This window comes from Carlito syrichta, unplaced genomic scaffold (genome assembly GCF_000164805.1).
Source record: "Carlito syrichta isolate Samal-C Ts95f unplaced genomic scaffold, Tarsius_syrichta-2.0.1 Scaffold12763, whole genome shotgun sequence".
In the NCBI taxonomy this organism is placed as follows: domain Eukaryota; kingdom Metazoa; phylum Chordata; class Mammalia; order Primates; family Tarsiidae; genus Carlito; species Carlito syrichta.
This window is the reverse complement of record NW_006956859.1, coordinates 279,006-304,853: the sequence shown is the minus strand read 5'-3', so window position 1 is coordinate 304,853 and position 25,848 is coordinate 279,006. Positions and strand designations below refer to the sequence as shown.

The 25,848-nt window shown below is 39.6% G+C and overlaps 1 protein-coding gene and 1 pseudogene across 2 annotated transcripts in view; one reads left to right on the top strand and one right to left on the bottom strand.

Moving 5' to 3' along the window:
• Positions 1-5,893: 5,893 nt before the first annotated feature.
• TRPM8 (transient receptor potential cation channel subfamily M member 8) overlaps positions 5,894-25,848 on the bottom strand; it is an 89,029-nt gene continuing 69,074 nt past the window's right edge. The window contains exons 21-25 of one of the 2 annotated variants that reach the window (XM_008056622.2): positions 24,108-24,298; positions 17,432-17,531; positions 16,304-16,337; positions 8,744-8,836; positions 5,894-6,171 (exon numbers count right to left, since the gene is read on the bottom strand). In XM_008056622.2, the coding sequence (XP_008054813.1) occupies positions 8,786-8,836; positions 16,304-16,337; positions 17,432-17,531; positions 24,108-24,298 (376 nt within the window). In that variant the 3' untranslated portion in view covers positions 5,894-6,171; positions 8,744-8,785. Of the gene's footprint in view, positions 6,172-8,743; positions 8,837-16,303; positions 16,338-17,431; positions 17,532-20,846; positions 21,025-24,103; positions 24,299-25,848 lie in introns of those variants that run through there. The other variant, XM_021711226.1, reaches the window with a different exon arrangement.
• Positions 10,131-11,235, top strand: LOC103259016 (annotated as a pseudogene).

Below are 25,848 nucleotides of genomic sequence, written 5' to 3'. Positions count from 1 at the left end.
TACCTGCTTCCCACCTTGAACTAAAGCCCCCATCATAGCCCATAGCTCACAACCGCAAAGACTGGATTTGCCTTTCCCTGTGGACTGTAATGTCCACAAGGACATGTTTAAGGTTATGTCTAAGCACAGAATGGCAAATGATCTATGTGTCAGAATGCATGGCTTAGTAAATTGATACATCCATGGCCTTGTCTTATAAGAACTTCTAATCCTGGGGTGGGAGGTAGGAGAGACAGACCTGCTGTGAAGGTTAACTTTATGTGTCAACTAGTCTGGGCCATGAGATGCTGAGATATGTGGTTCCGAGAGGTATTGAAATATTTCTGGGCTCATCTGGAGGGGTGTTTCCAGATGAGATAAGCATTTGAATTGGTGAACTCAGTAAAGCAGAATTCCTTCCCCAATATGGGTAGGTATCAACCATTAGGGATCTGAATAGGACAAAAAGGCCTAGGCAGGCTGAATTCTCTATCTCTGCCTGACTGTTTGAGCTGAGATATTGATCTTTTTCTGCCCTTGCACAAGGACTTACACCATCAATACTCCTGGTTCTCAGGCCTTTGGACTCAGACTGGAATTACATACCACTGGCTTTCCTGGTTTCCATCTTGCAGATAGCAGATTGTGGGACTTCTCAGCCTCCATAATTATATGAGTAAATTTGTCATAATAAATCTCATTATATATCTAAATCTATATCTATCTCCTATTGGTTCTGTTCCTCTGGAGAACCTTAATACAAGATCCCTACACGATGATGATGATACCTTGTAGACAGGCTACAAGGGCTACAGTCAAGTTTACAAATCAGGTTCCATCCTTTCCATCCTCACATAGGGAAGGACTGGCAGGCTTTCTCTGCAGGTGCAAGGAAAGGATGGGATGCTGAATTAGGGATGTGTGATATTTCAACCAGGCAAAAAGAGAGAAGAAACAACATGAATGAAGAAATCACAGAGCACTTCAGAGAATGGTGAAGAATAGTTCGATTCCACCACCCAAATGTCTCATCGAGCTCCTGCAATAGGCCAGGCACCGTCTGGGGATAGTGAGTTCCACAAGCCAGTAGAAGTCTCTTCCCTCAAGAACTTCACAGTCCAGCGAGGGAGGGAGACACATAAACAGACCATGATGGGAATTAGAAACCACAACTGTCTGACCAGGAATGAGTTATAGGCATGCCAAGATATGGAGCTGCTTGGTGGGTCCTGGCCAGGGCCTGTGGCCAAGAGAAGTCCATATCTAGCAGATTCTTCTCTTTGCTATATTTGCTATGAATGGAAGAGTCAGGAAGACTTCATTAGGACAGAACTACCAGAGACTGCTCTTGGAGTGGAGGATCAAGGTAGGCTTCAGGAGGAGGCAATTCCCAAGTTAGGCCCCTCATAGCAGAATAAGAGTTTGCCAGAAAAACAGGTGGAAGAGACTCTGACCAGAAGGAATTACTGAAAATGGTGATAATCGGGGGAGCTAACATGCACTGAGCAGTTACGAAGGGCCAGGGCTAGACCTAAGAGTATCTCCAGTTTTCTCATTGAATCCTCTCAGCCCTCTGAGGAAGGAGGTCATTTTACAGATGCACAAATCAAGGCACAGAGAGTTCATGTAGCCATCTCAAAGTCACAGAGCCAGTCAAGAGTGAAGCAACTTTGTTCTATAGTTCTGAGGGCCATATGACACACCTGCAAAGGTGAGTCAGGGCCAGACTGCCGATATCCATAAACCCCTATTAGGAGTTGGGCGGGACTTAGTACGCAGGGAGACACTGAAGACTTGTGAGCAGGGGACAGTAGGCTCCACCCTGCGTTTCAGGAAGATAACTCTCAGAGCAGTGTCAAGAACCAATAGGAGAGGTGAGAACTTGGATGGAAACATGTGTTTGAAAATACTGCTGCAATCCAGCAATGGGAAGCCGTGGAGGCCTCACAGACATGATGTGGTCCAGGTTCTAGAAGATCACCTGTGATCTGTGATATATGACTGCTTTGCTTTGTACTTTTTTTCCTGAAGATTTGCACCATTGTAGGGAAGGGGTCTCTAAAACATGCTCCCGTTTGTATGTTCCTCTAGCTGGATCCCTTTTGCTGTTCTTTCTCCCTGAATCCTCAATATTTCCCCAGCAACTTCAAATGCCTCACCCTTGCCTGATGCACAGAAGTTAGTGGCCATCTTCAGTCACTTGTGTCTTGCTCTCTTTCTCTACCCTGAGGAGTTTCTCAGGGCATTTCTGCCCTATAAATACTAGGTTGGTCTCCTTCAGAGGAAGTCAGGAAAAGCCAGTGTTCTCCATTCTCCATCTTATTGCACAGGCAGGATGCATGTCCCCAGATACTTCTCTAATCCTTCTACCCCACACATGTATCTCCTTATTCTGCATTCATATCTGCCCCTGCATTTGGCATTTTGCCTTGTAGTGTTAATTCCCTATTTCTTTCTTTTTTTTTTTGAGTTGGAGTCTCACTCTGTCGCCCAGACAGGAGTGCAGTGTCTGTTCTCGGTCACCGCAGCCTCGACCTGCTGGGCTCTGGAGATCCTTCCGCCTCAGCCTTCCGAGTAGCTGGAACTACAGGCGCGCACTACCACACCCAGCTCATTTTGATTTATTGTAGAGATGAGGTCTTGCCAAGTTGCCCAGGCGGGTCTCGAACCCGCGGGCTCAGGCAAGCCACTCATCTCAGCCTCCCAAAGGCACAGGATTACAGGCTGAGCCACCGAACCCAGCTAATTCCCTATTTCTTAAATTAACTTCATTTACTCAAACAGATTGTAAAATGGTCACGGGCAGAGGCCCCTAATCTTTTTCATTTATTTTGAGCCATTCTTATCACCAAAGGAGTGCTCACAGTCAACATTTAATGACAACCCATTGCACATATAAGAGAAAGAGGGAAGTATCTTCTTGTCAAACAAGACTTCTGTGGGGGGAAAAACTGATTTTAAAAATTGATGCTACAAATGTGTACATGCAGTCCCCCAAAACCCAGCTAAATCATATGCCTGTTCATAAATCCCTGCTCGGGTCTGATAAACAAATGGAGGAGGCCACCCCAGGTTGCTTTTCCCACAAAGATTTTTATCTTCAGGAGAATAAGGCCCTGTTCATTTGTGCCTGAGTGGGGAGGTCAGGAAGAGCAGTAGGATATTTGCCTGTATATCCAACTCTAGCTCAGACCCAGGACCTGACTTCTGAGCCTTTTATTTTTGAGACAGAGGTTGTAGGCAGCAACCGTCTCCATGACAACAACATACTTCAGGTGGACCAAGAGAAGCAGCATGGGGGAAGACATACGTCTCCAATCCTTCCCCAAACAAATATGTGTTTGGAGCAGGACTCCAGGGGACATCCCTACAGTAAGGAAATCATGTCCCATGTGGGCCCAAGGCTCCATCATCAAGTGGGGTCTGTGGACAATGGACATCTATGTTGGCCCCAAGACAGAGCCTGAGCACCTGTTTGTGAGGCCACACGAAATCTCAAAACTATCTGATGACACATTGGGATGGATCTGAGTCAGTAAAGCTGGAGACCCTGTGGCTACAGATAACTGCCTAACCGGGGGAACCAAAAACTGAGCCACAAGAGCCGGCCATGTTGACAACAACTAGAAACACAGGGGGCATTCTTCTGCTTGCCTTCAGTCAGAGGGTTCTGGTCATCTGCTTAGAGGTATCAGCTCATGTAACTCTTGGAACCAAATTCCTACAGAAATGAATCTGACTGAACTAAGGAATTTTATTTTTTCACTCTCAATCGAATAAATGACAAGAGTAACACATGGCAATTCCTCCATTATTTATTTCATTAACACATTCATTGAAGCCAAGCTGCAGGATTCTCAGTAGTTGTGCACAAGTCCACAGGACACGTTTAGTACCATACACAAGGACGTAGCACCTTTGAGTTGAGGTATGTTCAACACCTGCTATTTTCATGAGCTATGCTAAAAATGATGACTTTGTATAAGCAAAGGTTACATAGATGAACCATGCAGAAACATCCACCAGACAAATGGAAAACACTTAACAATGACTTCTGAGTATTACACAAGTTTTCTGACTTTAGCGTATGGGAGCATTTCTTTCGCTGCTGATACTGATGTGCCCACAGACCTATTTCTGAAGCTCACAGAATCACAGTCCATGGAACAATGACTGCATGAACAAATTCATTAAGAGAATCAGCATATTATGCTAATTTTTGTCTTCTGGGAAGTTTTAAATATAGCTTACTGATTCTATTCCAACTCCTGACTTGAATTGAGGGTAAGAGGTTGAGAATGCTGTTTCTGTCTGTGTACAATCTTATGTACATCCAAATATGTTGATATACTTTTTTCCAGTCTGTATGGAGATGACATTACCCTTTCCTTGGTGGTTTCAAGAAAAGGCAGATATTTTAGTTGTCATGGTGACATGAATGTGATATCTCTCACTAACAGAGAAATGTTGAATATTTCATTCATTGACAATTTTTGTCATATAAATTCTTTCTCACCTACTTTCAGTATTTGAAACCATGAATCAATTGACCCAATGAACAAGATTCCCTCTTAGGCCTATTTTGGGGTTTCATTAAAAAGACACCTTTTATTTGTGTTCATTCTCTGTAAATATTATGAAGGTTGTAAGTTGCCATTTTAACTACTGCCCAGAAAAAAATGAAAATAAACTTTTTTTGGTTACTGCTTCTGTAGTTTTCTAATTAGATGATCTTTTAATAGCTTCCTTCTAAGATTTCCTTCTTCAGCCACTGAGTTTGTAGTCTATTCAAAGCTGAAGAACTAATTATGGGAATTTAAATTGCCTGATGTACTTCCAGCTCAGACATCACCACTTTCAGAGAAAACCAGGACAAGGAGTGTTCAATTAGATAATCTCTTCCATTCATATCATTGCCTTCACCATCCATAATATTTAAATAAGCACATTGGCTTTTTCTTAAACTAAGGATTAAATACATTATTTATCTTAATAGTCATAGGCTCATGTATTTCATATCTTATGCTCATTAATAAGTTATATTTGCTATGCATTTATGAAAAAGCTCTATAAATGGTTTGATAATCAATAGCTATTTCTTGGAATCTAGCCTTGGAAAATATTCCCAAATGCAGCAAAATAATTCACGCACAAAGAAGCTCCCAGTGACCAATTGGAAACAGCCATAAGTGACCAACATTATGGAAATCACTAGCAGTTGAATATAATGCAATTACTGTTATGATGTTTAAGAAAACTGCGAATATAAAGAAAACATCTTTCACAAAATAGTAAGTGAAAAAGCTTATATAAAATTGTATATGTAGTATGATGATATTATGTAAATTTTAAAAGAGAAATTAAATATGCATAGAAAAAAATTAGACTTGGAAAAACATCCAGAAATGTTAGCAGTGGGTGATTCTCTTTAGGTGGTAGGGGATAATTTATGTTCTTTCTACATCTCTATGTAGTCTAAATTTTCTATTACAGTCATGCATTATTTTTAATGGGGAAGAATAATAAATAAGAGGAAAAAAAGGAGCACTCCCAATGAAAACAAAATCGGTAGGCCTCTCAAGTTTCCATTTTGGGTGACTGTTCATACACTTAGGAATGAGGATGATTCCTTCAATAGGAGTTCCTGGTGAGTCTGAGAGGGCAAGACACTGCTTTGTCTTTGACAGATGAGAAACATCATAAGAAGTGAACATCGTTTTCCTGGAAAAAAAAAGCATGATCCTCTTACTACAACACATTTTAAAATCTGGCCTAATTTGGGAGGCTGTGAAGTATATGCCAACTAATTAGTCACATTATACAAAAGAAAAAAGGAAGGAGTCAATTGAAAATAACATTACAGGAGTGAAAGCATGCCCGGGTTCTTATTTGTAGGCGAGATGTTGTCCTATAATATGCACAGGTCAGAAGTAAAATTGAAGGAAAAAAGAGGATTCAAGAACACATTTAAACTATCAACTGCCAGTCCTAGGTACTGAGACACAGAGGAACAGGTGCCCTTTCGTAGAAGCACATCACAGGGACTATCCTTTTTACCCATCTTCACATGTGAAATCGATTACATACTTCATTCTCAGATTTCAGCACACAGGAGTGTGTTGGGGCTCACCCAGGGGCCTGAAATTTTCTCATTTAGTAGGCAATAGCAAAATTGTTCATCAAAATTGTTACCTGTGAAAACAAAGAAAGAACACTTTGTTAAGAACAGATTTTTAACTTCCATTCTCAGATAGGACATGGTTTGCTTCAAAATATACTAGGACTAGGTTCAAGTAAACACCAAGAGATGAGAGATTTTTTTTTTTTTTTTGGTATTCAAGTGGCTCTGAGAATCTTTTTTTTTCCCTTAAGAAGTGTGTTCTGACAAGTTTGCCAGTGTTAACTCAGTGACTAAGGTTGAATAATCAAGGCTCAACTTATTCCATCTAGGTTAAAACACAGAAAGTTTTTGAATGTTTTATTTTCTCAATGGTTGCTGCATAAATGAAAAAAGTAAGTTAAAAACTGAAATAATTTATCAAAATGTGGTTTTATAATGATTCCCAAAGAAAAAATTAGATTAAAAAAATTTAACTAAAATGTAAATGCAGCAAATACAAGGATTATTATGGAGAGAACAATCAATTTCCAGGGATGTTACTTCCCCCATGGTCCTCAAGAAGGATGCTTATTCCTCAGGTATAAAAGTATAAGAAAACAAATAGTTTACCTTCATCCTGGATTCTTACCTCCTTTTAACTTTCGTGTGGGAGAAAGGAAAAATGTATACAATCATCTATTTATTTCATCCCAAGTTACTAGACTAAAAGTTGATTCAGGGATGGAGATGGGAGAATTGGTAATGACATCCCCCAGAGTCAGCTCCCTGCCCTGTCTTGATAGGTGCCAGTTTACACCCACAAGAGGCTGACATTCTCTTCCCTTGTCACTCTCCCAAGGAAAGATTACCCTCACCCCTCTAGAGAAAGAAGCACAGAGATTGTTTTAGTGGTATATACCTGGTTGCCTACCAATTTTCAGGGAAGTTCTTAAGAATATGACAGACAACATCAAAAAATGGTCTTATATCTAGAAAAAGTATTTTAAAAAGTGGACTTGTCAAATTGATTATTTAAGGATGCCTGTGGTCCAAAATATATGGGGAACTGTTTTCTCATGTGCTTTTTTCTCCTCTCCTTTCTTTCATGGATGCAAGCACTCACACACACCCACATATGGAAGGGAAGTGATATCTTTCTCCCAATTCACTTTCATTTTTAAGTTCATTTCATAATTAATTAACTCTCAATGTATTAATAAAGGTTTAAAGTTAAGCAAAACGAAAGTTGATAGGAAGCCAGTCTGTCTGCACATTTTACTTACAGCCAATACATTTGAGAAAGAACGAGAGAGAAAACTTAAGATTTAAGTGTGTGAATCTGACTCTTTTCTGATTACTGCAGCTCTTTAATCACTTTTAGATTTTTATCATGTTTAATTGTTTTAAATAGATGGGTTTTTTTTGTATTTTGGCTCACACATTAAAATGGCAAGTGTTTCAAAATTCAAATTATAATTTATGGTCAATTTTAATATTGTTTTATTAAAAACATTATGAAGAGTTTAAATAAGTTCTTCCTAAACAGGCAAGGCTTATATTCTTGAGCACAGTGGGAGGCTATATCTGCCTTCTAGATTATGTCAAATATGCATTAATCTTGCTGAAACACAGCACTCCATAGTACAGTGCATTTAAATATGATCGATAACTGTCAGAACCCAAGAAAAAGAATTGAGTGACCTGAAAGTTGGAAAGGATCCCGAGGCAACATGATTTCCCCTGTAGCACAATCACTCCATGAATAGAAATTCCACAGTTTAAGTACTTAATGCATAGATAGTGGACAGTGTATGATGTCAGTGCAGGGGCCAGTCCAGCTCTGGAAACTAGCAGGTACTCAATAAATATTCAAGGAAGGAAGGAAAGGAAGAAAGATGGGAGGAGACAATTCTTAATTATGTGTTTCCATTCCTTGTCATTTACCTTCTCAAAAAAAAAAAAAATTCTAGCCCAATAGAATGCCATTACTGTTTTTTCCTAACTCTATATGTCACTAAGAATATTTTTAACATTTGGATTCAAGATTTGGACAGGTAATGGGAAAACACAATGAAACTGAATAATGAATAGTGAACAAAAATGAATAATGAAAGTAAATGGTAAGACCATGGAGCAGAGCCTTGGGTTAAATTTTGCCAGTTAACTACATTTTTATTGCTAAAAACCTTGAATGCCTCACTAAAACATGTTTTTGCTAGTAAAAAGGTGATCAATATACATTGTACATCCATAGCAATAAACATAATAATATATATGATACATTTTTAGGCACTTATCTGTAAAGATACTCATGGTACAAAGTTAGGGAAGAAAATAAAAATAGTCCGTCTGAAACCATGTAACCTCATTTCAATTTATGCCAAGATAGCTGTATCAGCTGTATATGCTTAAAAATGTCCTACAGGACAGTATACTTATAACCTACCTAGTAATGTTAACCCTTGCTGTGGGGAACAAAATTGGTGGGGAAGAGAATGGGGAGGAGGGGGTTTCACATGCTCCTTTATCTCTATTTTTTGTTTTTTGCGATGCAGTATTTTCAAATGTGATAACATATGAAAATAAAATAACAAAATGTCATGATTTTAAGTTAGTCTTTAAAGATGTAAATTTTCAAAGCAAACAGCCATTAGAATGACTCACCTTGCTGTAATTAGATTTCTCTTCATTAGAGTTAATGCAGTTTTATTTGATTTTATTAGCAATCTCTTTCAGAAGACCCTTGAGATCATTAAGCTTGGAAAGGGAAAAAAAATAGAACTGGTCTTAAGATAAATTTTCCGACTTTCAATTTTAAAGTATTGCTCTATGGTTTTTCTATGATACAGACATGTATATTAAATAACCAGTATGGCACATCTAGAATAAAGCACAATGAAAGGAGCATGTGATATTACATACCCTGTTCACCACTTACTTTCTGAAATCATATCACTAGCAATTGGTAACCAATTATTAACTCAATTAATATTAGCTTTACTCAAATGCAAATCATTAGTGGCTCTAACACAGAGACAACAGATTGCAATGACACAGAGAAGTGATATGTTGAAATAATAACATTCTATGACATTAATACTGATAAAATTATAAGATATTAATAAAATTCTGTTTTGGTAAAAGTATAATACTAATAAAATAAAATGATATAATACTAAGAAGTCAAGTTTTTATAAGTAAAAGGTCTCTTCCCACACACAAAAACAAGTACAGTACTAACACATAATTTAAGTAAAATGCATAATAAAATCATTCTTGATATATGCATGTCTCACAAATGTATTACACAAAATGCATAGTTTTTTTATGTTACATGCCATGTTAGTACACTAGATAAAAGAAATTTCTGTACAGTAAGTTTCTAATTTGCTATAGTATTTACTCAAGAAAAAATGTTTAAGTTGAACTTATTTCTAGTAATAACCTCTTCATTTAACTTTTTTTTAATAAAAGAACAAAAATTATTTAAGTGATGATGATTGCCTACAATATATAAGGCATAGTAAGATCCCTACTTACAGACTTAAGGTCAATTGTCAATAATTTTGTTTTCTGGTATAATAAGATGAAGACATGTTTTATTCCCTACAGGGTCTTTTGGGAAAGTCTTGTATTTGTTAAATAGTAAAATGACTTTAATAATCTGTTTAAAGTAGAGCATAAGACTCCAAGAACACTATTTTTAAAACAGAGAATAGAAAAATTAGCAAGAGTTTGTTTTTTGAAGATATAAATAAAATCATCAAACACTTAACTAGACTAAGACAAAAAGAAGATACAAATAAAATCGCAAATGAAAAAGGCTTGCGGTCACATGCCTCTCCTGGCGCGGGGAGGGCGCTGAGGATCTGGGGCCTCTCGGCTGTCTGTGGCCTCCAGCGCCGCGGGATATAGTGTCGGGTACCACGGCCCCCAGCAGAGCCTGACCGCTTGGCTAGTCTACCATCACAGGAAGATCTCTGCCCCCTGGGGCTGAGAAACTCCAACCTTTCCCCAAGCTGAAGCTGCAAGCTATTGAGGTACCAGTCAGATGTCTTCCCACAAAGGATCTGTGATGGTGCTAGGGCAGTGGGGCTCCTGCCAGTAACAAGGAAACTGACACGGTGGGACTGACTGAACTGGGACCCCTGCTAGAAGAGAAGGGTAAATGGGTAATTGCCAACCCAACTAAACCTGAAGAAGAGTAAACGTGCCCAGTGCCCCAGGAAGAAGATGTGGGTACTGACGTTTCCCCTGCAAGCCCCATGCCATGGAGAGGATGAAGAAGTTTAGTAAGGACATTGGAGGGTCATCTTGTAGGATGATCTCCCTGACTGACTGAAAGACAATAACTGTCTGCTACATGGCCATAGACTACCCAGGCCCTCCTTTCAGGCTTGCTTCAAGAGTATCTTCCACATTCATACAGAAACTGGCAATATTTGGACCCATCTTCTTGGTTTTGTGCTGTTTCTCTTTTGGGGAATCTTGACTATGCTCAAACCAAATATGTACTTCATGGCCCCTCTCCAGGAGAAGGTGGTTTTGGTGATGTTCTTTTTGGGTGCAGTACTCTGCCTCAGCTTCTCCTGTTTCTTCCACATCATCTATTGTCATTCAGAGAAAGTCTCTTGAACTTTTTCCAAACTGGACTATTGAGGGATTTCTCTACTGATTATAGGGAGATTTGTCCCCTGGCTCTATTACTCCTTCTACTGCTCCTCACAGCCACAGCTCATCTGCCTCTCTGTTGTCTGTATCCTGGGCATTTGGGTCATCATTGTAGCACAGTGGGACCGGTTTGCCACACCTAAGCACCGACAGACAAGAGCAGGAATGTTCCTGACCTTGGCTTAAGTGGTGGTGTGCCCACCATGCACTTTACTATCACTAAGGTCTTTGTCAAGGCCTCCACAGTGAGCCAGATGGGCTGGTTTTTCTTCATGGCTGTGATGTACATCACCGAAGGTGGCCTTTATGCTGCTCGAATTCCTGAGCACTTCTTTCCTGGGAAATTTGACATATGGTTCCAGTCTCATCAGATTTTCCATGTCCTGGTGGTAGCAGTGACTTCTGTCCACTTCTATGGTGTCTCCAACCTTCAGGAATTCCGATATAGTCTAGAAGGTGGCCATACAGATGACTCCTTTCTCTGAGTCTTCCCACCTGAGGGGTGGAGGAGGAACTTCCCAAGTGCTTTTAAAAATAACTTCTTTGCTGAAGTGAGAGGAAGAGTCTGGTTTATCTGTTTCTAGAAGAAACCACTTAAAGAATTTAATACCAACCCAGCATCAGCCCAATTTCACACCCACTGGGCAATAAACTTTCCATTCACATTCCCCTTGCTGGGAAGGGGCGATGGTCAGGCTTGGCCATCTTCCTCCGCAGCAGTCACCCTCCTCACAAGGCAACTACCAGCTCCTCACAGAGGCAGTACTTTGAAACTCAAGTTGAGATTTTACCCCTTCCTCTGATCACTCTGGGAAAAAATTATGGACTGGGATTTTTCAGAAATTGTGTCCTTTTTTCTGGAAGAAAATGTCCCTCTTTTCTCCCATCCTCCCTTTGTATCCTGGTTTATAACAGGCCATCCATTTTTGTAGCACACTTTGTGAAAACAGTTATATATACCTGGTCTTGTATAAGCTGATCCTATCTTTCTAGGGTCTGGATCTGCTTACACAGCAGGAAGAATAAAGCCACCAACTTTTACATAGCCTGGCTAATCATGGAAGCGTGTCCAGGTTTCAAATAACTTGAGCTTTAATTTTTTTTTTCTTGGCAGAGTAATGTAAAATTAAAATGGGGAAATATATTTAGTACTTAATACTAAGCTTTAAAAATAAACCTGCTATCATTGCTATGTATCTTGATGCAAAGACTATGATGTTAATAAAAGAAAATACAGAAGATGCTTGGTATTCAAAGATTTTTTTAAAAAGAAAATGAAAAAGAAGACCTTATAACAGATGGCATAGAAATGAAAGAGACTACAAAGGTCTAGTAGGAACAATTATATGCCCACAAGTTGGATAACCTAGAAGAAATTGGTAAATTCCTAGAAACATACAACCTACAAAGACTGAATCAAGAAGAAATACAAAGACTGAACAGACCAACAACAAATAAAGAGATTGAATCAGTAATCAAAAAGTTTCCAAAACAAAAAGTCAGTGACCAGATGGCTTTACAGAAATAGAAAGAACAATCTTAAAATTGATATGAAACCACAAGAGACCCTGAATAGCCAAACCAATCTTGAGCAAAAGAACAAACCTGGAGGTATCACAATTACTGGTTTCAAATTATATTATAAAGCTAAAGTAGTCAAAACAGTATGGTACTGGCATAAAACTCAACATATAGATCAATGGAACAAAATAGAAAGTCCATAAATAAATCCATATATTTACAGCCAACTGCATTGTTTGTTTGTTTTGTTTTGTTTTTGAGTCAGGGTCTTACTTTGTCACCCAGACTGAAGTGCAGTGGCATGATCGCAACGATCATGGCTCATGGCAGCCTCAATCTCCTGGACTCAGATGAACCTTCCTCCTCAGTATCCTGAGTAGCAGGGACTACAGGTGCATGGTACCACTCTTGGCTAAATTTTCTATTTTATTTTATTTTTTTAAGAGACAAGTTTGCTATGCAGCCTAGGCTGGTCTCAAACTCCTGGGCTCAAGAAATCTGCCAGCTTTGGCCTCTCAAAGTGCTGAGATTACAGGTGTGAGCCACCGTGCCCGGTCTGATACTTAGCAAAGGCATCAAGAACATTCAGTGGAGGAAGGACAACCTTTTCAATAAATGATACTGGAAAAATATGAAGTCCACTTGCAGAAGAATAAAATTGGACCCCTATCTCACACCATACACAAAAATCAACTCAAAATGAATTTAAGACTTAAACATAAGACGACACCGTGAAACTCCTAGAAGAAAGTATAGGGAAAAAACCTTGACTTTGATCTTGGTGCTGACTTTTTGGATGTGACCCCAAATGCACATGTAACAAAAGCAAAAATAGACAAGTGGGATTATATCAAACAACAACTTCTTCACAGCAAAGGAGATAATACATAAACTGAAAGGGTAACCTACAGAGTATAGAAAATATTCACAAACCATATATCAGTTGGTTAATATCCAAAATATGTAAGAGCTTATACAATAACATGAATACAATAACCTGATTTAAAAATGGGCAAAAGCCTAAATAGACATTTCTCAAAAGAATAAATTCAAACAACTTACAGGTATATGAAAAAAGTGCTCAATATCTCTAATCGCCAAAGAAATGCATCAAAACTACAATGAGCTATCACATCATACCTGTTAGCATGGTTGTTACTAAAAAAGATAAATGATAAGTGTTGGCAAAGATGTGCACACTTTTGGTGAGAAGGTAAGTTGATATGGCTATTATGGAAAACAGTATGGAAGTTCATCAGAAATTAAAAATAGAACTACTGGCCGGGCGTGATGGCTCACTCCTATAGTCCCAGCACTTTGGGAGGCCAAGGTGAGAGGATCGCCTGAGCCTGTGGGTTCAAAACCAGCCTGGGCAACTCAGTGAGATCTCATCTCTACAGTAAATAAATAAATAAATAAATTAGTTAGGCATGGTGGCACACGCCTGTAGTTCCAGCTACTTGGAAGACTGAGGGGAAGGAGCGCCTGAGCCCAGCAGGTCGAGGCTGTGGTGGCTGTGAGTGTGCCACTGCACTCCAGCCTGGGCGACAGAGTGAGACGCTAACTCAAAAAAAAAGAGAGAACTACTATATGGTCCAGCCATGCCACTTCTGGGTGGATATCCAAAAGAATTGAAATCAGGATCACAAAGAGATGTCTGTACTCGTGTTCACTGCAGCATTATTCACAATAGCCAAAATATGGAAACCACCTAAATATCCATCAACAAATCAATGGATAAACACAATGTGGTACATACATATAAGGAAGGAAATTCTGCCATTTGTGGCAACATGGAGGGCATTATGTGCTGAGTAAAATAAGCCAGACACCGAAAGAGAAATACTGTATGATATCACTTATTGTGGAATCTAAAATACTGAAACTTATAGAAGCAGAGAGTAGAAAGGTGATTGTCAGGGGCTGGGGAGAGGGAGAAATGTGATGACGTTTGTCAAAGGGCGCAAAAATTTCCATTACACAGGATAAACAGGCTCTAGAGATCTACTGTATAGCATGGAGGCAATAGTTAACAATGTTGTATTGTACATGTGAAATTTGCTAAGAGAATAGACTTCAAATTAAACCTCATCTCCTCACATACCCAACACACACACACTGTAGAGGTAATAGATATGCTAATTAGCTGGGCCAGATGTGATAGTTATTTGCAATGAATACATGCATCAAAACATCAAATTGTACACTATATATATGTATATACAATTTTACATGTCAATTACATCTCAATAAAGCTGTTAAAAAATAAAGTTAATTTAAAAGGAAAAAAGATTCCAAAGCATGCTCAAGAAACAAAGGGTGATCCCTAAAATTCTATGTGAATAGAAAGAAGAGGATTGTTTGTTCCTTGTGGCAGGGGGTGGGGCGGCGGGTAAAAGGACAGAGGATGAAATAAAAATGGGTAGTGGGCAAGGGAATGGGGAGATGGGGGAGAGAGGCAGTGAGACCACCCAAGAGACAGCAGAGGCTCAGTGCTGTGCAGTGGAGGCTCTACAAGCACAACGCCTAGACAAGTCCTTGGCCCCTCTAGCCCTCCAACCAGATTGCTGAAGCCCTCCTACATGACCTTCTGATCACTCAGGGAGCACTTTGAAAGGAGTATACCACATAGGTTCCTCTTGGGTTTTAAAGTGCCCCCAGAGCCTTTCCTTGCATGGGAATAAACTCCAACTCTATAAAGAGGCAAGTGAGTTCCTATACAGAATGACCCAGGCATTCCCATTTCTTCCCACTCAGCTCTCTCCTGGTTCACACTATCTCTCTTTTCAGCTGCTTAGAACAATCCATGCTCCTCTAGGCTTAGAGGCTTCACAGCTGTTGACTACCGCCTCAATTTTTTAAAACACTGGGGGTAAATAATACATAAATAGATAAACAAGAAACTGTGAACAGATAAATTCTCACATGAGCGTTCTGCAAAGAGCACCTTTAGTTCATGTACTCATTCAACAAACATTTATTGAGGCCCTACTGTGGACGAGGTACTGGGTGCTGGAGATTTTGCCATACTTGGTGGGTTATCATCTAGCCATCAAACAGCACAATCCTGGGAGTCTATGAATGTCATCATTAAGGATGCCATTCTCAAAATACCATGACAGAATATCAAGTATCATCTGCTCTTCACAACCTCACAGGGATCTAGCATATATGAATCAGCTGTAATTTCTGCAGAACCTGATTGTAATTTCCAGTTACCCAACTCAGAGTGGTGATGGGCCCACTCCCTCTATGTCAGATGTTCACATATATGTTCATGCATTTGCAACACCCTTCACTTAACATAGGTAACAAATCAGAGTGGGCTGTAAATTCTCAAGCAACAAAGTCTCATATAGAAGTGCTCACTCCCAAAAAACTCTTTGGGACCTTTCTGGTATTCCCTATAATTGCAAGCATCCTTACTGCCTCCAGAGCTGAAAGAAACAGAAGAGGGGACCCTGAGTCAGATAGAGACAGAGATCTTAGAGATCATGAAAGTGGGACTTCAAGATTTTTCCCCAGACAGGCTGAGAGCACTAGAAGCAATTAACCCCATCACCCAGCTCTTACACAGCAAATGAAGAAAACTGAATACGAAACAGAGTCACATCAAGTTTTTAAAATGTAGTTTCTTTTATGTTTTTGTTTTTCTGAGTCGGAGTCTCACACTGTCACCCACTGACTGGAGTGCAGTGGCATGCTACCACAGCCTCAAATTGCTGGGCTCAGGCGATCCTTCCACCTCAGCCTTCCAAGTAGTTGGGACTACAAGCGTGAGCCACCACACCCAGCAAATTTCTTTACTTATTGTAGAGATGAAGTCTCGCCAAGTTGCCTGGGCTGGTCTCAAATTCCTGGGCTCAGAAAATCCTCTCGCCTCTGTCTCCCAGAGCGCTGGGATTACAGGTGTGAGTCACTGCACTCGGCCTAACTTCTTTTATGTTCTGACCATAACCACTGTCCTCCAACTGAAAGCCAAAAGAAATGAGTGACAAAAAAATAATTCTCAAATTATAAACAGAACCATACCTTTGTATCCAGTTGTCTAAACCGATGCCTCATTCTGCAAGAAAATTTTTTTTAAAAGCGAACAAGAGAAAAAGAGACTGAGAGAAGGTTACTAGGCTCTATTTTGAAGTCTTTTAAAGTACAGAATACTGGTGATTTTCACTTTCAGCTAAATCAAGAGTCAATTGCATTTTTCTTTCTTTCTGATTTTCTTCTTAATACCCAAAGAAAGGCGAGCTCCTCTGTCACCCCAACTAGAAGGACAGCACATAAATGCTACCTCTGCTGATAGGGTGGTGAAAGATGACTTGTAAGGTCTGTCCCTCCCTTCCAAAACCAAGATCTCAGAGTCTGGGGACAGAGGAGAGCTTACATGGTCCTCTTTATGGTTCAAAGAGCCCCTGCTTCTTCCAAGTGCTGTGTTGAACCTAACAAAGGCATTAGTTGTGCTTATATAGACTCATATTTCGTTAGAGTGAATCTTCAGGTGTGTTCTGAACTCTCAGGAAGACTGACAGCTGTTAGTGAGGAATGTTAACCTTCACAATGGGAGAGCAAGCTTCTATAGACTTTATAACACATTACTTATGAATCGCCTACGGACTTAACTTGACTTACCTATTTCTATAAGATGTTTAATAAATGTATCTATGAATCACATGAACGTTTATAACAACTCCATGTGATACACAAATGATATTCAGGATTTTTCAGGGACTTCCTGTAACAGATCAATCAAATAGCTTTCCTATCTTTGCATCTCTATACTTCACCACAGAGATAAGTAAGTGTGTGGTACCTGCAAGAGAATGTCAATTGTCCATGACCTGTGAGTCTTGCCAGAACCCACCTCTGCAGCCGCAGCAAGGGGACCTGCCCTCTTGTCACCTGGTTCCCTGGCCCTGCACTGAAGGCACCAAATACCTTTTTTTCCCCCAGAGCCTTGAAAGATAATAGGTGGGTGGCTCTTGAAAGACTGGTGTACACTTATGTGTTTGCCATCTTCAATTGCCTGGGTAGTATCCTTGTGGAGCTATTATTTTCTATTGAAAATGCTCTATACCAAGTTTGCTCAAATAAGCTGCCCAGTTCTACCAGCTTACGCATACAAAAGGAGCCTTGTGAAGCAGAAATGAATGATTGACGTACTCCTCTGAAGTATCATTGGCTTTCGTGTTGATCTTGACAAGGTAATTTTCCTTCATGACACCCTCCCACGCCAGAGTCTCATTGTCCTCATTTTTGAAACCTTGAATAATGAGAAAAAGAAAAACATTCAAATTGTTTCATTTGCCCCTGGACTCTTAAATCAAGATCTGCTCGAAATTTTGTGAGACTTTGGAACTGAAAGAATTAAATTTGTCCTGTGCAGGCTGATCTGACTAGTGTTGCTTACTAGTAACAGCATCTGAGCAATGGAACACTAATGGCTTTCTCAGTAACAATGAGGAGTTAAAGCTGCCTGCATGGAATAGGAATGCAATCTTTATTAAAAACAGAGACTGACCCAAATTTTATCTGTGCATGTTGTGACTTAGCAAAATCATTCCACTAATATATTTGGTTTTCACATTTGATATGTGGTCAACTTCCATTTAGAGTATGTTAAAATACTAAAGCATTCAGGTGGGCAATTACTGATGAATTTCATACTTACTCTCAACCTAAAACTGGGATAGGAACTTTGAAGGAGAGGAAAATAACCCAAGACATTGTTCTTGTAATCCTGAAACGTGCAAACTGCGTGTGGACTGCAAAGAAAATACACCTAAGTTTGGTACATTGTAATATTGGCCTAGGACATGTTCCAGGAAGACTTTTAGCTCAATTCTTATAGTGCCTGAGCCTTTCAGATGACAGAAAACAAAAGAACAGGCCAATATGTCACCTATGTTTAAGGTACTAATGCAACAGACATCAAGCCTCACAAGAATTCACAGGGACGGAAAAGCACATATGATTATGCAGATGTCCACTTGGAATAAATTTATGTAGATTTTACTTTAAAATTACCATTCAAATTTATTCATCAGCATATTAGAGTCTAGGAACAATAACAAGATCTCCCTGGATTTAAAAAGAACTGGAGGTTGAAGACAGAACCAATATGTAAGTGGCTAGATTTAAGCTAATTCCACATAGCAAATAATGGGTTTGATTTTAAATGACAGTTATTACAAGATAACTCTTAGCTAAATTTTTTTCAACAGTATTTTTCTTAGCAAATTAATTTCCATTGTCTTTTCTTCAAATAAAATATATGCAGAAGCTCAAGCAGAGTACTTAAAAATCAACACAAAAAGCACAGACACTCCAAGACACAGATGGCCAAGACCAGGAATAACAAATGAACAAGAAGTCAAAGAAATGCTGGTTGAAAGGACGACATAGCATTTTCACCAACCATACTGGAAAATTAGCAGAGTATAAAATAATGACTATCTCTTGTGTTGGCAAAGATATGGAGAAACAGACCTCCCTTATGATTGGAAAAAAACTGTCCTTTGTTACAGCCTTAGAGTAATGGGGGATGAGATGGCGGGGGAGGAATCAGGAAATATACGAAGTGTGCATATTCTTTATCTAGAAATTTCTCTTTAGAGATAATTCAAAAGGAAAAAAGTACTGATGCGTTCAAAAATGAATGCATAAAACTCTTCATCATTGTGTTACATGCTACCAAAGAGTCAAAACAATCTACATGTTTAGCAACAAGGGATGGGTTAAATTAATTATGGTACATCCATAGACTGGAATACTCCACAGTAGAAATTGTCATGTGGATTTTTACCTGGAATATGAAAAATGTTTACAATATATTATTAGATAAATGAACAAGTTAGATTGTGAGTGTGTATGTATACAGCAATTCAATTATCAAACACTCACACAAGAATAATAGAATAAACACAAGTTTGTTGACAGTATTTATCGCTGGATTATGGGTTACATGTGCTCTTTATTTTTATTTGTACTTTTCTGTACTTTTCAAATGTTCTACAATAAATATCGGTTGCTTTCTGAATCACAAGATACAGTACATTTTATTAAAAAGCAATTGCTGGGTAGCATACTTTTTATTACTCAAAAATGTCACCAAAAAAAGTTTGAACTTCTTTTACCAAAAGGAAAAGTTTAGATTTTACTTTTCCAAAAGTTATTTGAAAAATCTTGCATCTTTCTCCAAAGAAGGGCAATTTCAAAATTAAACCCGTGACTTCCCCATCACTTGGAGGGAAATGCAAAATATACTGAGAAAATGAATTGCTAACTAGAGACTCTGGCAACTGCAGAATGCTGTGGTTTCTGAAATTAGCTATCTCCAAGAAAGAGAAGCAGATGAGCAGGCAGTGGCCAGGCATCCTGGGGAGTCTCTAGTTTGTAAGGGGCTTCCCGGATCTCTCTTCTGTCTTGATGGCACCATCATTGGGTGAAGAAGGATCCTGCCCTGTGTTCTCACATTCCCTCTATTTATTGTTTCTTCCTGAGAATAAGAACTATTTGAAGAGGGAACGTGTTAGCAGTTCACACTGTTTCTCCAATTATTGTGAGATCACTCTCTCAGAAGCCCACTGGGGAGACAGGTCCAAATGAACATCATACTTACCTGGTTACTTCCTTGAGCTAAAACTCCTTCTTTTGGTGACCAGTTTGGGGGAATTTGTGTCCATTCTATGTTCATACTGGTTTTTTTTTTGAGTTGGAGTCTCACTGTCGCCCTGACTGGAGTGCAGTGGCCACTCCTGGCCACTGCAACCTCGACCAGCTGGGCTCCAGTGATCCTTCTGCCTCAGCCTTCCGAGTAGCCGGAATTACAGGCGCGCGCTACCACACCTGGCTAATTTTTTTATTTTATTGTAGAGATGAGGTCTCGCCTGCCCAGGCGGGTGTCGAACCCGCGGACTCAGGCAATCCACTCACCTCAGCCTCCCAAAGGCGCGGGATTACAGGCTGAGCCACTGAGCCCGGCGTTCATACTGTTTTTAATCATTAGAAACATTTTAGGGTAATATAATGTAGTTTCCCTTGCTTTCTCAATCCCGTCCCTAATCTGGAACATTGATTTGACCTTACTTGCACACTGAGTTTCCTGATCCCACTGATCCTGGGACTAAGTACAGTATAACTTTGGTAAGTGAAACTTTATTGCATATAGACCCCCCCACCTCCATCCATTCTCAACCTGAATCCCACTAGTGATGGGCAATTCAATTTACTACCTCACAGAGCAACTCATTTCATTTCCAAATAGCACTCGTTGTTAGATATTGTTTTTGTCTTTATCCTGAGTCAAAATCTTCCTTACTACAACTTTTATCCATTGTTTGTTTTTTCCTCCAGACGAATTTTAAAAAATGACATTTGTAAGCCTCTGTCATAGATTAGCCCCAAAAGTTTTACTTCAGGTCCTGTAGACACTCATTCAAAACAGAACCAAAGATGGCCCCAAGGCATGCCATTAAGTGTCTCTGATATAAAGACTTTTCATTTCTTTAGTTAGAAAGACTCACTTTGTCTTCCAAGGCAAAAATGATGGGGAGAAAGACAGTAACTTACCCAAATTGTCAAAAACTTTCCTCATTAGGAAAGACAATTACATATGTGTGCTCGTTAATGACATCCCCAAAGTGACATTTAATGTCTTAAAATAATGTTAAAAGAGTTGACGGTGATGACTCTTTAAACTATGACAGGATTTGGGGTCGGTACATTTACATTCTGAAAACCAGCCTTTAGGGGTCCTTTAGCTATAAAGGGAGCACAGAGGTTTGTTACAAAAAATATTCCTATTTATAAATGTCTTGTCTCCATTTCTGTGTAAAGAATCCCACCAAAAAATGGTTCTTGGCAAGTTCTTAACTGTCACCAATTATCATCTCTAGGTTAGTAAAATTTATATTTTTACTTTCTGAATCTTCAAAATATTTTGGGTGGCACTAAAGGGGCAGGAATGATCATCCCCATATGGGATATAAACCCAGTGATGGCAGTCAGTGACTGTTTTATGATATGCCATGAGGAAAAAAACAGTACAACACACACATCCAGTAGTCATTGGAAGACATGACACCTGTGAATAGTAGGAACAAGGCATAAACAGAGCAGAGGAATTCTATTTCACCATGGCAAAAATCAATGTGGGGAAAAGAACAATCTAATCTTATTCCTTTAGGTAGTTATATTAGATTCTCCTTAGATTTTCTGCTTCCCAAATTGTCCTCATCTCCCAATTTTCGATCAGAGATCTTTCTTTTTCCCAGTGGTGAGGGGGTGGCATAAAGATCATGAGGTTTTGGGTCAAAAACTGCTGAACACTTGGCATGGTGTGCTCAGGTGCATTGTCAAAGTGGAAGAACCAGTCACCTGTTTGCCACAACTTGGGACATTTCTTCTGCAAATCGTGATGCAACCTCCTCAAAACTTCTAGATAAAAACTTTGGTTGACTGTTTGATCCAGAGGAACAAATTTTGAGTGTAGTATAAGAGGCTTGTCCTCCAAAAAAGATAATTCTGGTTTTGGGGGGTTCCCACTTGTATAAGAAATGATGGGGTTTAGGACACACTGTCTCAAAATATGGCACCATGTATACTGAATATTTTAAGCCCCCCAAAATGTAAGAAAACCACAGAATCAGAAATGTTTCTCTGACTTTTCCCTGTCTTTCTCCCACAAAGTAGATCATACCATCCAGGAAGGAGTTTCTGACCCACCACTAATACAGGTCATAGGACTCTCATGTGAGAGTTCCCTCTTTATACCTGAAGCAAAGGAACATCTTCATCTCCAAAGATGCAGGAACTCAGGGAGGAATCTGAATGCACAGGCCTTGCTACATTTCCCCAGTTTATTACTAGTAGATCAGACTTCTTGTGTACTATATTTCTCCATAACTCTCCACTGTCCACCAAGCCTACTGTAATTAACACTCAGGTTTGTTTCATTGGGTATTTATTTCCTTATGAAGTCTCCATAAAACTAATATTAAGTAAATTTGTATGTTTTTCTCTTGTTATTTTGTCTTTTATTATAGGAGCCTCAGTCATGAAGCTAAGATGAGTACTCTGAAAGGATCAGCGCATTTAGCTTGTCCAGGTGTTATCCGGTATGATAGGTGGCCAAATAGGGCCACAGATTCTTCCACCCAGTGTGCAGGCTACTCTTCCCACCAAGACATGAAGTCTCATCCTCCACTTCCTCCATCTGGGTGGCCTGTGACTCACTTTGACCAATAGAATGCAGGCGAAGTGACATCATCTGACCTTGTGAGGTAAAGCCTCAGGGGCAGTGCTTTGCAGTTCTTACAGATTCCCCAAACAGTGCAACATCTGTTTTTTGGAGAAATCCAGCGACTGTATATCATGGGAGCCCCAGCTGGATGACAATGAGGCTCCCCACTGACAACCCACAAACCCTACATGGGAGTGTATGTGGACATCGGGACCAGCCAGTCCATGGCCCAACTGCTAATCACCGATTCCTCTAGGAGCAGGGGCCAGTGATCCCAGCCTGGCACCACCCAAAGATGGAGCAAATAAATGGCAGGTGTTTCAAGTCACCATGTTTCAGGTTTGTTACACAATAAGATATAACTGATATATTTAGATACCTAAAATGGCCCTTCTGTATTTTTTTCCACAAGAAGGAAACCGAAAATGGAAATCCTGCAGTTATAAAAGCCTGCTCCAATCTGAGTCATTAACTCAACCCTTGGCAGCACTTGGGGCCACTTTATGACTCGGAGTCCTTGTGAGGTGCCCAGCAATCCCTGAAACTAAGGAGGTTCCCAGGATACAGATTACAATTGGGATAGTCCTGGGCAAATGTACACAGGCTGGTCACCATAACTGAAAGTCTGGAATGCAGGACTCTGAGTACTAAGGTGGGAAAACATTGGTAATCCAGGACAAGTTGGTCATCCTGGGCTTTAGGCACTTTTGCCATTGTGAGTCTCTTCCTTCATAAAAAATATAAATAAATAAATAAATAAAGTTATACAGATTTATGACTGAAAAAGCACTATCAAGTCCTGGGCGTTGTGGTTAGAGGGGCCAGCCAGGGACCTTCTGAAGGACCTCTGAGAATTCATGCAATCAAAGAAAAGTTTTAAACAGGTGCCGGGCCAGACAGCACGAGACAGCCTAGCACAGTTGGCCATTGACACAGGGCTTTCCTCTCCTCTTCCCATCCTTACCCTCCAACCATGGAGGGTCAGTCATTGTACCTGGTGAGTGAGGGAGTCAGAAAGAGAGGTAACAGCCCACTGCCCATTCTTCCTGATGACTTTACCAACTTGGGATGCGGGGTGAAGATGAGGGGGAGAATTAATAGACTGGTTAATATATTACACTGCACATTCCAATTTCTAAACTGAGACAATGTTTTCTCAAGTAAAATAATCCTAAAAGTTCCATTTCCCTAAGAGTGACCAGAAAATCACAAACCCCGCAGGAGTTAGGGTTAAAGTTTCCTAGAGAGTAAATTTCACAGAAGCAATGAAAAGCAAAAACAAGGTTATGATCTGACGCCATCTCATATCTCATGAATCCTGCTTGCTCCACCTACTATTTACATTATTATCATGCTCATTCAAAAGCTATACCTTCCCCCCAAATAATGCTATCCCAACGGATCAACAATGCTTTCTTAATCTGCTCTTTCTCTCAAGTAATTCATGAGCTGGCCTGATGCCTGATTGTTACAGATGTACATATGTGAGCAATGAAATAACTGAATAATTCCTTCCGGTTGAGAAACGGACCAGGCATCCTTCCCTGTAATTAATCACTGCGTCTGAACTCAAGCACAAATGGAGAAGCCACTCACAGCAGACAGAAGACTCCATGTTTTTCTCCTTGCAGCAGCACTTGAAACACTTCTTCACCACCATGTAGAAGTAAGCGAAGACAACAAAGGGGAAGGGAATGTTGAGGCGACTGCAATACTCTTGCACCAGGAAGTACCTCTGGAACTTCCAGACCTGGTCATTATTCTCCTGGACAGTGCCCACTGTGTAGCTGGCAAGAGGGGAGAGAAGGCCAAGGCTTAAAATTCTGTGTGCCTCATCATTTAGTTGCCAAATATGGTAATATTGGTATTCAGCTATTACTATGATAACTTAAGTCCAGACAGAAGAGAAGAATCCATGCTGACAGAAGAGGGGAACAGCCCAGCACCAGAAATCTTCAATTCATGCTGGGCCAAAAACATGTCTGGCTTTTGGTGTCTGTTTTTAATCACCAAACCAAAAAAAAGTTCAATAAACCTTAAAATTATTTTTATTTCAAGATTTTTCAAGGGCTTTCTTTTTTCATCTGCTATTGTGTTAGATACAAAGAGGCCCAAGAAGTTGACTCTCTTAGGAATGATGTACCCCTTTAATTGTGAACAATCTGGGAAAACAGATAGTACTTATGAAAAGCCTTTAAAATGTTCATCCCTTTGACCCAGTGATTTTACTTCTGGGAACGGAACCAAAAAATAAGGAGATACTGAGAAAAATATATATAAATGAATATATAGATGTGGCTGTTAGCCACCAGCACTATAGGTAACAGCTGCCCCCATCACTTACCCCAAGAGAAAGAAACAACCTAAATGTTCAACCCAAAGAAAATACATTGCATGTTATGGTGAATCGATATGTTTACATTATGCAGTCATTAAAATTATAATTATGAATAATGTTTATACTTTGGGGAGCTGCTTATATGTTAAGCGAAAATAATAAGGTTCAAACTTGTACTTACAACATGATCTCATTATGCAAATCAAAATTAATAGCAGGAAATAGATCAACCTCGAATGACGGTCATCTCTGGCATCACATCTTGATGCTCTTTATTCTTTTTTTAAGTTTACTTTCTAAGCCTCAAAATGTCTATTTTGTGTCCTATCTCAAAACTGACTATACCAATTATTTTTCAGTTACAAATTAACCCAAAACTATAAAAAGTAGACACTGTTCTAAGCAGTCTGCTTAAATTAATTTATTTCATCTACAAACAGCTCTATGAGTTAAGTCCTGCTATCATCTACAACTATCATCTACAACAGGTCAGGAAATGGAGACACATACGGGTAAGTTGTCTGAGTCTTCCAGTTAGGAAGTGTTGGAGCTGGGATTTGGACCTGGAAATTTGGCCCTGCATCTATTTGCTTCGCCACTAGAGAGACCACCTCACACATGGGAAACTGAAATGTTTTAAGTGACACTATATTTCAAAAAAGAGTTTGTGCTGTGCTGTATTTCAAAAGGATTTGATTGGACTGCTTCCTACTTTACCATTTTAGATAACTCCAAAGCATTTTACAGTTCATGAAGTTCAACCATTCAAGACAATTTTACTGCTAATATCAAATCATCCCTTCAAGAGCCAAAGCAGCAGCAATGAACCATTAGGTATCTATAAGCAAATCCTGAATGGGGAAGCATTAAATTCTCCAAATTCTGGGTAACATATTCAGAAGCCAAACCTAAATGAAGAGACCAGGCACAGAAACTGGTTCCATTTGTTGTGAGAACTCATTCTTGCTCAGTGGTACATTTTAATCTAAGACTTAAATA